Here is a 13,650-nt window from a genome sequence, read left to right as displayed (position 1 = left end):
TGCTGCTTGGCCTGCTGTGTTCATCCAGCCTCACATTTTATTATCTTGGAATTCTCCAGCATCTGCAGTTCCCATTATCTCTCCCCACATATTTTCAGTATGTGCATTCTGGATACTTTCTTCAAGATCAGACCCACTTCGCATCATCCCCGAAAAAAGGTTCAGATGGAAAGCCTCTGGCCTTGCTCCTGTAACTTCCAGAGGAACCATATTTTTGATCTGTCAAACATTTAACCATTGCAATAATTCACCACCCACCATACATGCGCGCACACACACACACACACCCTCCTCAAACCCATCATATTGATCTTCATTTCTTATATACATGTCAAAATTCTTGTTATGGCTTCACCTCACCCTACCACAGAATTTACTCCATGCATCCTCCTTTTCTTCTGTTCCTCTTACCTGCAGACATTGTGATCCTGGATTCCACTTTGTTGAAACCTTCCACCTTTAATACATCTATCAGCAATCTTCAAAACTTTTGCCTCCAAGCATGCCTTCATGTGCTGCTCTTGCTCTAAAGTGTTCAATAAACATTCCTCTCCTTTTTGAAGTGCCATAGGACATTTCTATACATTAACACTGTGCATGTCACACATTACATTCAAGTCAGAATGTGAAAATACAAAGAGTAGGGCAATTAGAAGTGATGCATTTGTAGGAAAGTTAGATTAGCATCTAAGGGAAAAAGGAATAGAGGATTATTCCAGATGAGGAAGGATGAGACCAGCGTAGTGGTCAGTTACTTTGCTACATAAATGCTAGAAGTTGTTCTGATTGTCCTTTAATCATGTTCTAATCGCCTAATATTAATATCTTGGAATAAATAATTTAACTTGGATATATTCAGAGTATAGTTTCATATTCTTTGCAATAGAAAATGTTTAAAAAAAAATTATTCACAAAAAAAATCATTTCCACCAATATTTCAGTTTAAATGTCAATTTAATACATTCAAAGTAAACTAACACATTGGAAACAAACTGGAACCACGATTGCAGTAGGACAATTTAACACAAACATACAAATGTTGAAACTTGAGGTAGGTCTGGTTGGCAAAACAAAATTTACCATGTTTAGGAATCCAAAAAGTAATTAAATTCAGAATTAACATAATGATAAAGCAGCAATTAGATAAAACATCCTATGAAGTTACAAAAATTCATTGCATAATTTAAGCTTCACAGTTAAGTTGTTCTTATCCTACAGCTAATCTAAGACTAGTTTTGAATTGACTACTCTTTACATGCAACAAAAAAAATTACTCACCTTCAGGTGTAGTACTCATTTTTTTTTGTATGAAATTTACCCTACACAGACCATTAGATAAACAATCTAAATCAACAGGGAAAATTAACAGGAAAGTCTTAAAGGGACATTCAGGCTGGAGTGGGACTTTTCCTTCCTGCACTATATTAAAGGGAACAAATTGGCATTTTCAGCTTTTACCTTATTTTCAATTGAGCTATTTCACATACCATTTCTATTTCAACTGATAGATATAAATGCAACTACTTTAAACATAAAGAAAACATTTTTTTCTGGATAGAGTCTACTCAATATACCAGGATACTAGACAATGTGTTATTATTTAAGCTATACTAGAAAGAAGGGTGTTGTAAACTGTACTAGAGAGAGAGCCAGTGATTGCAAAAGATCCTGATATATAGTGTTAAGAAGTAATGGTGTTTGAAAGATAGTAAGAGAAGGGAAGCAGAACCTGGAAACAGATCCCTGTTGTGATTATTGCTATGGTGATGTTTCTGTCAAAGTCTACTTGTAGCTCTTGGAAAAATATAACTAAACATGAGGCAAAGAGCCTCAAACCAAGGTAACAAGATGATTCTGAAATTTATAAGATTAGCAAGTGTAAAAAAAAACCCCATCTGCTTCTGTCATTGAAGTGTCTTGTATGATTGCAACTTACTCGGTCTCTAACCAAGGATTTTCTTAAGATGGACTTTGTAACAGTTCCTGGAAACCCTACAGTGTCGAAGCAGGCCATTAGTTCTATCAAGTCCACACTGACACTCTGAAGAGCATCCCATCAGATCCACCACACCCCCCCCCCCACCCCACCCCACCACCCCACCCCACCCCACCACCATATCCCTGTAAACCTATACTTAACAACACTGATTCACCCAGATTACACATCCCTGGACATTATGGGCTATTTAGCATGGCAAATACACCCAAATCTGCACATCTCTGGACTGTGGCAAGAAACCGGAGCATCTGGAGGAAACACACACAGACGTGGGGAGAATGTGCAAAATCAACAGTTGCCCAAGGGTAGAATTGAACCCAGGTGCTGTGAGGCATCAGTGCTAACCCCTGAGCCACCATGCCACCCCTATTATGTCAGAATATGACTAACAATTTCTCACCAGCTATATGCTGAGCTTCACTAACCCTCAATTGGCTCTCTCGATATCGACTGAATCTGCTCAAGTTCAAAAGTCTTCTTGTTGAAAAATAACAGGTGATAGTGATTCGTTGTTTGTGTGGACCATTGCAGTCAGTACTTGACATTTAATGACACTTTCAGCTCTTCCTAACAGCTTCATTTATCACCAGCAATAAATAAATGGGCTAGCAATGCTGCCACAATGTTGGCAAAACTAAAATATCAATTTGGTAAAAATATTCTTTTGAAATGCCAAACTATTAACTGATATTTTAAGTCATTTGGGACCCACAAAATATGATATTGGAAATCTGCAGGGAATTGAAAGACTTTTTGGGAGCACTCGATATAAACATTGCACGTAGTAATCAGTACTGAAAACTGGAAGCTACTGATATAGTTAGAGTTTTGTGTAAAGTATTATTGTGCATAAGGAACAACTGTAGTTCCTTTACGGGCTGCTGGGTAAAGCCAACACAATCTCAATGTTTAGATGTTTTCTCAAGTTGGAATGAGGTACAGGAACCAAACTGGACAGTTATTGATCAACATATGATTGGTAAAATACAGTTTATAAATAAAATATATTTCTAATTAATTAGTTAAAAATTCTACAAAGTCTTACACCAAAGCATATAGTGGTAAATCAGTGTATTTCAGCCAATTAGCTTGCATGCTTATCTTCAAAATTAATTTCATCTCTGTAATAACATCACAAAGATTAGATTCATGGTATCACAAGCCAAAAGTTTGAAGTTTTGGATCTGGTTCTACTTTGTCACAAACAGAAACTCAGAAATTCATCTTTAGCTACCAAAGCTTCAACAGGTTGAAGAAAACAACCTGTAGCAAAGTGAATGAGGGTTACAATATTCTCTCTCTGGGGGTTGTGGTAGTGGGGGATGAAATTCTTTTGTGGTCTCCACACTGCTTCTGTCCCTCCCTGACCTAACCACCGTTTTGTGGGAGGATGTACAATGCCTAGACTAGTCCTCCCTCATCCCTGTAAAGTACTTATGGATATCTAGCGATCACTTAATGGTCTTTTCCACCAAGCTTCAATTCTCGGGGGTCACTGGAAGAATTCAACAGTAACAGAGATGCCTGAAACGTGATCTTGCTTTGGCTTCAGTTAGGAGGAGGGAGGCACCTCCATCCGTGACCTCTTCAATATTGCATTTCCCACCTCCCATCCCCATCTCTATCCAATACTCTTCATCCTCCCTCTTGTCTAACATCTGGGCTTCACATCCCCCGCCAACCCTGAGGCCACCACACTTAGCTGATTCTGGACTCCAGCACTTAATCCACCGCAACCTCTGCAGCTGGGACTAGTCAGACTGGCTGTCAGCTTAAGGTGGAACTTCATATTAACTGAGGGTTAGAAATACCCTGGAAATGTCAAATGGCTGTGGGATAATCAGATTCAACTGGTATGAGTTTCCCCCTTGATTCTTTGGGTGCCAAGGGATTACCATCTATAGATAGCACTGGCTGCTATCATGAAAGGTTACAGATAAAATGTAAACTCACTTTTTTGCAGCATTAATCTGGTCTGTTGCACTTCTGCAGTATTTTCTGTTAAAATTCAGAATACCGTTTACTAAATTATGTCACTTAATTGTAAAACAACTACATGATCATCAGTATGGTCTTTATGCTTTCCTTTCAAGGGAGATTTTGTGAAGGATGAAAAAAATTGCATGGACTAATTCTTCCTTTTCTTGTCGCAGAGTTTCTTCTCCAACTGAACATCTTCATTGCAGGCATTGAAAGTGAAAGGTGACAATTCTGCGCCTCATGCTATAAGCTTTGGATTTTGAACAGGAATAGCTGTAATTTACAGCAAGAATGTAATGTGTTGTTTGAAACCGGAAATGCATTCAAGATCAAAATAAAAGTTAGATCTCATTGAAATAGAAAAAAAAACTGTACTACTCAACTGAAATCTTCCAATGCAGATCGGTGACAATGAGAGTAATACATTCCAATATTTGGGAAAGATTTTCTGTATATTGTGTAGCAAAATCAATGTGGTTTATAAAAAGATATTTCACATACACTACACGAATATACTGGGAAATTATCTGCCAGAAAAACAGCAGAGGCCTGTGTCAGAACATCCTTAGAGGGACTAGAACAGAAAGTTATCACTCCAGCCTGAAACTAGAATTTCCACTTATTTTTCCAATTGGCATGTCTAACTTGTACATGGTACATTAAGAGTACAACAAATGCAGAAAAATTTATATTATGCACTACAAATTTAAAGGTAAATTTACAATGGTGTTCCAACTAACACAGCATACATTCAATGATAAAATGCACAAAGTTCAGTGACAAGACTGGGTGCTATACCTTGACCGTTTGCGAAGCACAGCAAAATAAACTGTTTTCACGATAACTGGAGGTTAGGTTAAGTAGGACAAGATATAATTCAAACAATACCTATTGCGAGTGTACAAATAAACCAAGTACTTAGAATGGAGAAGTCTAAAATTCATTTAGTGACCTCTACTCTCAGCCCATAGAAAACAAATTGTAACATTATGTCCTGCCAGTGAAATTTGAACTTCACCAATACATTCATGTAATACAAAGGTACCTGAGATCAGTGACAATAAGACTTACCCTTTATGTTGCCATAATCCATCTCCCAACACCAATATCATGGATCCTTTAAAATCCATAAACCTCCTAAGGCAGATATCTTTTGTATAAAGCTCACATAACACTGAGTTGATATAACAGTTGAAAAAGTTCTGTAATTATTTCAGACAAGAAATTGTGTACAGTGCAAAGGGAGAGAGAACTACACTGAAATAAAAGATAGGTGTCCATTTGTAATTGGAAATATTTACAATGAATTTTCTTTATAAGTTCTCTCATTAATAACAATCATTTTTTTTTCCTCTCAACTGCAATCTCCATGTCCACCTCAGCTATCAGTGGACATACATATTGCTGTTGGCAGGGCTAATAATCAGTGCACATGTATATTGCTGCTGGCAGGGCTAATGTCTGTATGGTCTGAAGTTAACAATGTACAGACACGTTCCAATTATAATATGAAAATGTGTTGATTTTTCTCCCAATGTCAATTTGGAATGTTTTTGTTCTAATATTTTTGTCTGTCAATAGTCATATTTTACATTTCTCAGTGCGAGCATAGATTATCAATTTTATGGGGGCATTATTAATTTCAAAGTTTCATACAATTGTTTTTATGTTTTCCACATTGTTGATATTATCACTGTATCTCTTGTATGAAGTATAGGAGGTCTCCAGCTGACATGACTGCTGTATTGTCTACCAAAAACAGTTGACATGTAATGGCATTGCACAGTGATAATGTGGATGAAATACAACTAAATTAACGTTTACTTTCATTTATATCCAGCAGAGCATCTCTTAAAAATAAAGGAAATATTAAAAATGACACATTACAGTCAACACAGGAAGGAACAATAAGATGTGTGATACTCGTGCACATTTACTCTTTTCATGTGTTGTACAAAAAAGAAACTGAAAAGCACAATGCCTCCATCCTCTTAACAGCGTTTAACATTTAAAGTAGAAAAGATGTAGATTTTCAATATGACAAGACTGCACATTCAACCTCCCGAAAGCTAACTCAACGCATTATTGATAGCAATTTGCATGAAATTAGAAATCAATGAAAACAATGCTGCAATTAAGTGTAAGTGTAAGCAAAAGAATACAACCACCTGTGCAATATGTAAAAAAAAGTACTGTTGGGGAGGCTATACAAGAAAGCATGAAGACAATTTAGTTAAATGAAATTACAGATTAACCAAGACCTGCATTGCATGCAGTCAGAAATGTTTCTAATCCAGATACCACTAAAATTTTAGAGCAACACTCACATCGTATAATCAAATCTAGCAAAGTCCCTACTAATGCATTTAGATTGAAATGTTCAACAGATATGTGAGCTTTCTAAAAAAGTACTTAAGGATGAAGTATTACAGCAAATAAGTATGAAATCATATACAGCAAAAAATGAAGAGAACAGTTAGCATGATTATGAGTGACTCCTCTCCATTGTCACCTGAATTTAAACCCCTGAGCTTAACTGTAAATATGTACAGTCAAAATGGTGACGTGGAGAATCTTCAACATACAGTCTTCAATTCCTTTCACTCCACAGCTTTGGTTTCATTCCTTTCAAATGAAGTATTTCTATTAAGAGTTGTTCATTCTGCTTTGATCCAGGTCTACTTGCAACATATTTTAAAATGAGTAGCACTGGTCAAGCCTATGATGGACATATACACATTCTGCAGCTCATGTTGCCTTTTTCTGCCATGTTGAATAGGTTAATGTACCAAGTCGTATATAAAGTTGTTTTTCTCACAAATCACACAATTAACTTTTTCTGGAGTTACTGACGTCAGAACATAGTCCTCTCTTATCTCTGAGCACTATGTTTCTGTTCTTATATAATCGTTTGTTAAAGTGACCACTGTCAGACTACCAACAATATTGATATGCTTTTTCTACACAATTGTGCCGTATTACCCTTCCATGGAATTGTAAATTGTGCTTTATCAAACTGTTATTAGTGCCACCTATCACCCGCAATTATTGTTTCTTGCCATCTGAAGTAAACTTAAATATGCCGTCCGGTAAGAAAATAAAGTGGCTTGTCATCACTGCTGCTGGCTGTCTGGAACTCATCACGCAGCCGGAACTGCCATTCATCTTCCAACTCCAGACGTACAATAGTTTGACGTAACGAACTTCGGTCTTGACAAATCATGCAAAGTGTGGCACCTTTAATTGCAAAGCAAATGATACTAACTTAGGATCTCACCAAAAGAGAGATTTTCAAAGTTTATCTTCTAGATTAGTTAAATTCACTAAAGCTGAAGTGTTCCCCCTTACCCTATGTAATAAGAGCTAGATGTCTGCTGCTTCCAATAATTGCATTCTCTCAGCTTTTTGAAGACATTTTTAACCATAGTGCAGTCATATTTTAGGTACAGGAATAGTAATGGACATAATAAATCCCATTGGCTAATTGTACACTTTAGGCAGCAGCTGAAGTAAAATGATGCTCTCTCCCAGCCAGAAATGGACTAAGATTCAAGACAGAGAAGATAATGTCTTACAGCTTGAAGAATTTAAACCATGGAGGACAAATCATATGATAGTCCTCAGGAAGGAGCATGGAGCATTTAGACAGAAACCAACAGCAGGCTTTCCATATTCAGAATATCCTATTCAGAAGTAAATAACCCTTCAAAATTCATCAAAATTTGGAAGTAAAATTCCTCATGGCAAAATTGTTACTTTGCAGTCAAAAGGTTAGATGAATCTGTGAACCCTGTCAATTTCATTGGAAGATTATCTGGTAAGGGGTGATCTAAGTACTGTTTCCATAGAATGCTGCCTCTGAACATTCTGAATGATAATTAAGAGTAATTCATCAAATAAAGGCAAACAAATGTAAACATCAAACAATCTCCTTTCCTGGCCATCCTTTATTTGCTAAATCATAAAATGTATATAAAAAAGAACTGATGTTTCACTACCTTTAAGAAATCTGAATTTCTTGAGAAAATCGGCAACAACGAATGAGTCACAGAGGTAGAGTAGAAGTCCACTGAACAAAACTTCCGCAAATTTTATGTTAACTGAGTGAGGTCGTGAACTTACATAACACACAGAAATCTATGAATTAGAAAGAACAGAAATGTTAATCACAGAAGTGCTGTGTGTTAAAGGAATATCTACTGCTTTCTTATTACACACAATCACAAATGACAAACATCACACTACCAGGTCATTGAATACAACCATTCCAAGCTGGTTTTATTTTTAAGATAATAAAATGTGAGGCTGGATGAACACAGCAGGCCAAGCAGCATCTCAGGAGCACAAAAGCTGACGTTTCGGGCCTAGACCCTTCATCAGAGAGGCTCTCTGATGAAGGGTCTAGGCCCGAAACGTCAGCTTTTGTGCTCCTGAGATGCTGCTTGGCCTGCTGTGTTCATCCAGCCTCACATTTTATTATCTTGGAATCTCCAGCATCTGCAGTTCCCATTATCTCTGGTTTTATTTTTAGTCATTTTAATTCATTTTTATCCTTTCCTTTAGCCTCTGTCTTCATTTAATTCTTTCAGCAGAACCTTCTTTACTCCTTCATGTTTGTTTAACCACCTCCTTATATACATGAGTACTATTCGATCCCTTTTTGTCTAAAAGACTCCTCAATTCCCTTTTTAATTTCTTAGTGGCTGCCTTATATTGATGACAATCACTACAATCTGGAAACAATCTTTGGACAGGATTTTGAGGCCCCACTGAGGTCGGGTATGATGGGATATGGACCCAGAAAATGCTGGTGGTGGACAATGTACTGTTTTACCAACACTTCCCTTTTTGAGGGAAAATATGTTCCATTAATTGCTAATGACCTACAGATCCCCTCAACTGATAAATCAGTACTCCAGTACTGCTTCATGTTGACAGCCAGTTGGAAGAAGCAAGGAGGGTGGAAAGATCACAGAATATTTTGTAGGTGGGGACTTCAATATTCATTTCCAAGACTGGCTTGGTAGCACCACTATTGACAGAGCTAACTGAGTTCTGAAGGAGATAGCTGCTAAAAGGTGCCTGTGGCTGTTGATGAGGCAATCAACAAGAGGTAATAATCTACTCCATGCCATCTTCTCCAATCTAGCTGTCTTAGATGTATCGGTATGTGACAGTATTGGAAGCTGTGACCAGTTCACAATCCTAGCAGAGATGAAGTTCTGTCTTCAAATTCAGGGTACCCTCCATTATGTTGTATGGCACCACCACGTGCTAAGTGAACTAAATTTCAAAGATATCTAGCTATTCAAGTCTGGAACTGCAGACCATCAACAGTGACAGAATTGCATTCAATTACAACCTGTAACTTCATGGCCTGGCATATCCCCAACTCTATCATTACAATCAGATGCAGTATCAACCTTAGTTCAATGAAGAACAAAGGAGGATATGCCAGGAGCATGCTTAAAAATGAATTGTCAATCAACTTGGCAGAGTTCTCACACAGATCCACATATTTATCAAACAGTAGACAGACGTTGGCCTGGCCAGTAGTGCCACATTCTGTTAAATCTTTTTTAAAAAAGCAGTCAAAAGTCATCTACTGTGATTTTCTATATTGCTGTCACGAATGGAAGCAGACCATCTGCCTGAACTGGGCAGTAGCCTGAAGCTGGACATCAGCAGACTGGGATATAACAATTCCAGGCAGACCCACAAGACTTCCTTGCTTGCAGCCAAAGTCACCCTGTTTGGACAATTCTCTCACTCAACGTTCATGGACTGGTTGCTTTTCCAGCTGTTAATTACATTTTTATAATGGTGGTAGAGGGCAACTTTTGTGGTAAAGCTCAGTTAATTGCAGCCAGCTACTTCCCTGAAGCTGGAAGGACTCTGAATGGCCCTCAAGCTTCAAGAACTTGCCTGCCATTCTTAATCTATATGGAAACTATTTCCATGGAGAATGTTTCCATGTCAATGGAAAAGGTGCTCCAAGTAAAGTCTAAATAGTAGCAATTCTTCACTCAACAAGGATGGATTCCAAAAACGAAAGCTCTGCGCTCTGTATCTGTCTTATTAAAACCTTTAATATTTTTATAGGCGTCTATTCAGTCACTCTAAAGCCTCTTTTGTAGTCAAAGGACCCAAGTTAATCAGCTTTTCCTCTTGTTATAAGCTTGTAGTAGTGGTACCATCCTGTACATATTTTTGCATCTCTCCAGCTTCTTTTCATAGTTCCCCTGTAACCTTTTAGCCATCTGGTAATCAGAATTATACACAATACCACCGGTGTGGTCTGAATGAGATCTGATACAACTTTAGCATAACTTCTCTATTGGTCAATTCTATTCCTCCAGAAATAACCTCCAGTGCTTGATTTAAGCTAAACTATTTAATTGAGTTATCTTTACACCAACTTCCTCAATTTAGAGTCTCTTAAGATACCACTGTAAAACAGATTCAAAGCTTGTGTTTGCAGCAACACTGTTGTAATGTTGGAGAGCGGAGAGTAAGTATTGAAATTAAGTGCTAAACAGTGGTTTGAAAAGGTATATTAATAAGTTATACAAGCAAGTGATCAAATTAATTGTTCAAAAAAAGGAGAAACTTGTCTGCTTCCCTTTACAGTATTTCAATATTGCTGAAAAAAGACATACTTTGTCAAAGCTTTTCATTTTGCACTCCTCAGGACAATTCTTGAGAATACCAATAAAAGGGAAGACCACCATCCTATGCTGTATGAAGGGAGAATACTGATTGGCTGACTAGTGGACCCTTGATTAATAGAGGTGTTTTCAAGGAAAATGCAGTAGTTAGTGATGACAGACTGTTAACTGCTGGCTTTGCCTAGATTTCAAATCTGACGGATTAACTTGATTCATCAGGGCACTGACAGGGGGCCAGCAAATGGCTGTGATCTATTTTGTTGAGTTGAAACAGGCACAGTATGTTCATATGTTCTTTTTATCCACGAGTAACAAGGTCCCATGAATTAACAAGATAACTTCGAGTATAAGCAGGTGCACCACACAGCAAGTCCAGCTGACAATCCTAAATCGACTGTCAGCCTAATTCTTTGCTCATTCAGGATTCTACAGCAAAATAATTAATTATTTGTCAAATTGCAGAGTCATATCTAATGTTGATCACTATGTTGTGAGTTTTGCTGGCGCGGACTAGTTGGGTATAGTCAGTACCCTGCCAGCTGCAAACAGCTAAAGAGCTATGCTGTTTGATATGATCTGCCAGTCTTTAGGAAATATAGTTGACATACGTGGCATCACACTGGCACTGAAATTCATATACCACACCACTTATTTGTGTGTTGGCCAGAATGTCGTTTTAGCTTGATGGCTGCATCCTGATAATGATAAATATTCATATTGCTATTGCACAGAAGCAGTGCAAAAAGCTTGCTTCACCTGTTCCTCAAACTTTGATATAAAAACTTTTATATATGGACTTCAGCAAGGCATTTGATAAGGTTCCCAACTGCAGGCTCATTCATAAAGTCAGGAGGTATGGGATACAGGGTGATTTGGCTGTCTGGATTCAGAATTGGTTGGCTGACAGGAGGCAGAGAGTGGTTATAGATGGTAAGTATTCTGCCTGGAGGTCAGTGCTGAGTGGTATCCCACAGGGCTCTGTTCTTGGGCCTCTGCTCTTTGTAGTTTTTATAAATGACTTGGATGAGGAGGTTGAGGGGTGGGTTAGTATGTTTGCTGATGACACAAAGGTTGGAGGTGCCGTTGATAGTATCGAGGGTTATTGCAGGCTTCAGCGTGACATTGACAGAATGCAGAGCTGAGCTGAGAAATGGCAGATGGAGTTCAACCTGGATAAATGCAAAGTGATGCATTTTGGAAGGTCGAACTTAAATGCTGAATATAAGATTAAAGGCAGGATTCTCAGCAGTGTGGAGGAACAGCGGGATCTTGGTGTTCAACTGCATAGCTCCCTCAAAGTTGCCACCCAAGTGGATAAGGTTGGTAAGAAAGAATATGGTGTTTTGGCTTTCATTAACAGGGGGATTGAGTTTAAGAGCCGCGAGGTTTTGCTGCAGCTCTACAAAACCCTGGTGAGACCACACTTGGAATATTATGCCCAGTTCTGGTCGCCCTATCATAGGGAAGATGTGGAGGCTTTGGAGAGGGTGCAAAGGAGGTTTACCAGGATGCTGCCTGGATTGGAGGGCTTGTCTTACGAAGAGAGGTTGATTGAACTCGGACTTTTCTCTCTGGAGAGAAGGAGGAAGAGAGGTGACCTGATCAAGGTGTACAAGGTAATGAGAGGCATGGAGAGAGTCGATGGACGGAGACCTTTCCCCAGGGCAGAATTCACTGCCACGAGGGGTCATAGTTTTAAGGCATTACGATGAAGGTATAGAGGAGACGTCAGAGGGAGGTTCTTCACCCAGAGAGTTGTGAGTGCATGGAATACTTTGCCAGTGGTAATCGTGGAAGCAGAGTCATTAGTGACATTTAAGCGACTGCTGGACATGCACATGGACAGCAGTGAATTGAGGGGAATGTAGGTTAGGCTATTTTATTTTTGGATTAGGATTAATCCACGGCACAACATCGTGGGCCGAAGAGCCTGTACTGTGCTGTACTTTTCTATGTTCTATGTTCTATACCTTATCTGAAGCAGTCTGGGTGATCAATTTAGAGCGCTCCATGAGTTTACATGATATACAGCAAGAGATGATCTGATCCAGGCTGCCGTTATCATGCAGGATGCCTCTGCAGGATACCCTATTTAAGCATAAGGTTTGCACGATGAACAAATGCCTTGGCCCATATTAATGAGGTTGCTAAATAGACCAATACTATAACGCATGGAATGGTAGGAATCCCAAGTATATATTAGCAAGTAAGAGAGAGTTTCAAAGTAGACAATGCTGGATAACCCCCTGCCCAATTTCTCAACTAGGACATCAAAAAATGGTAGTTCATTTCACTTTTCCAACACATGAAAGCAAACTGTTTCATACTACAACTACGCAGTAGTGAATGGTGTTCACTACTAACAGGATGTGGCTATCAAATAAAATGGATTGCTGCCTATCACACAAATGTGATATACAAGTTTCACTAAGGCTGTGATGTAGGCCATATCCCTGAAGATTGGCGGATCATACATAACAGTAAATCCCTTTGGATGTACACAACAAGCAAGGTTCCTGAATATACCCAACCAGTTGGCATGTGAGACATTATTCAATAACACATGAGACTTTACAATAGATAATATTTGGATAACTCATATTTGGATAATTTCATTTAGAAATTACATGATAATCCACTTAGTCCAGTCAATTGGGTTTGTGATGTACAGCGCTCGTGTGTACTGGAAGCTATCTTTACTAACACACAGGGTTCTATTCTTTACAGGCAGAAAGAACATGGATATGCATTGTGCCTGTTTAACCCAACAAACTAGGTGACAGACATTTGCTGGTTCATTTTTCTGGGCAATGAACTAACTAATCAAAGTCAACCTGCCTGGTTTAAAGTCTAAAAAGGCCTGGAAGTTAACAGTCAAACTTTTATATTTTCCAAGGCAATACTTCTTTCACTTGCCAATTTATAAGCACTGTCCTCTAATTATTAAGTATTAATGTTGGCTTTCCCTTTTATTGGTATCCTTGAGACTTGTTTTGATGCATG

The 13,650-nt window shown here is 38.4% G+C and overlaps 1 protein-coding gene across 5 annotated transcripts in view; it reads right to left on the bottom strand.

The window, feature by feature from the left end:
* Window positions 1-5,894: 5,894 nt before the first annotated feature.
* greb1l (GREB1 like retinoic acid receptor coactivator) overlaps window positions 5,895-13,650 on the bottom strand; it is a 327,170-nt gene continuing 319,414 nt past the window's right edge. For all 5 annotated transcript variants that reach the window (XM_048529559.2, XM_048529560.2, XM_048529561.2 and 2 more), the window contains 2 exons: window positions 7,978-8,116; window positions 5,895-7,216 (listed from right to left, as the gene is read on the bottom strand). In XM_048529559.2, coding sequence (XP_048385516.1) covers window positions 7,053-7,216; window positions 7,978-8,116 — 303 coding nt within the window. In that variant the 3' untranslated portion in view covers window positions 5,895-7,052. The remainder of the gene's footprint in view (window positions 7,217-7,977; window positions 8,117-13,650) is intronic.

The sequence above is a fragment of the Stegostoma tigrinum genome, chromosome 5, assembly GCF_030684315.1.
Source record: "Stegostoma tigrinum isolate sSteTig4 chromosome 5, sSteTig4.hap1, whole genome shotgun sequence".
Taxonomy (NCBI): Eukaryota; Metazoa; Chordata; class Chondrichthyes; order Orectolobiformes; family Stegostomatidae; genus Stegostoma; species Stegostoma tigrinum.
The sequence above is the reverse complement of the archived record's forward strand: the minus strand, read 5'-3'. Positions and strand labels throughout refer to the sequence as shown.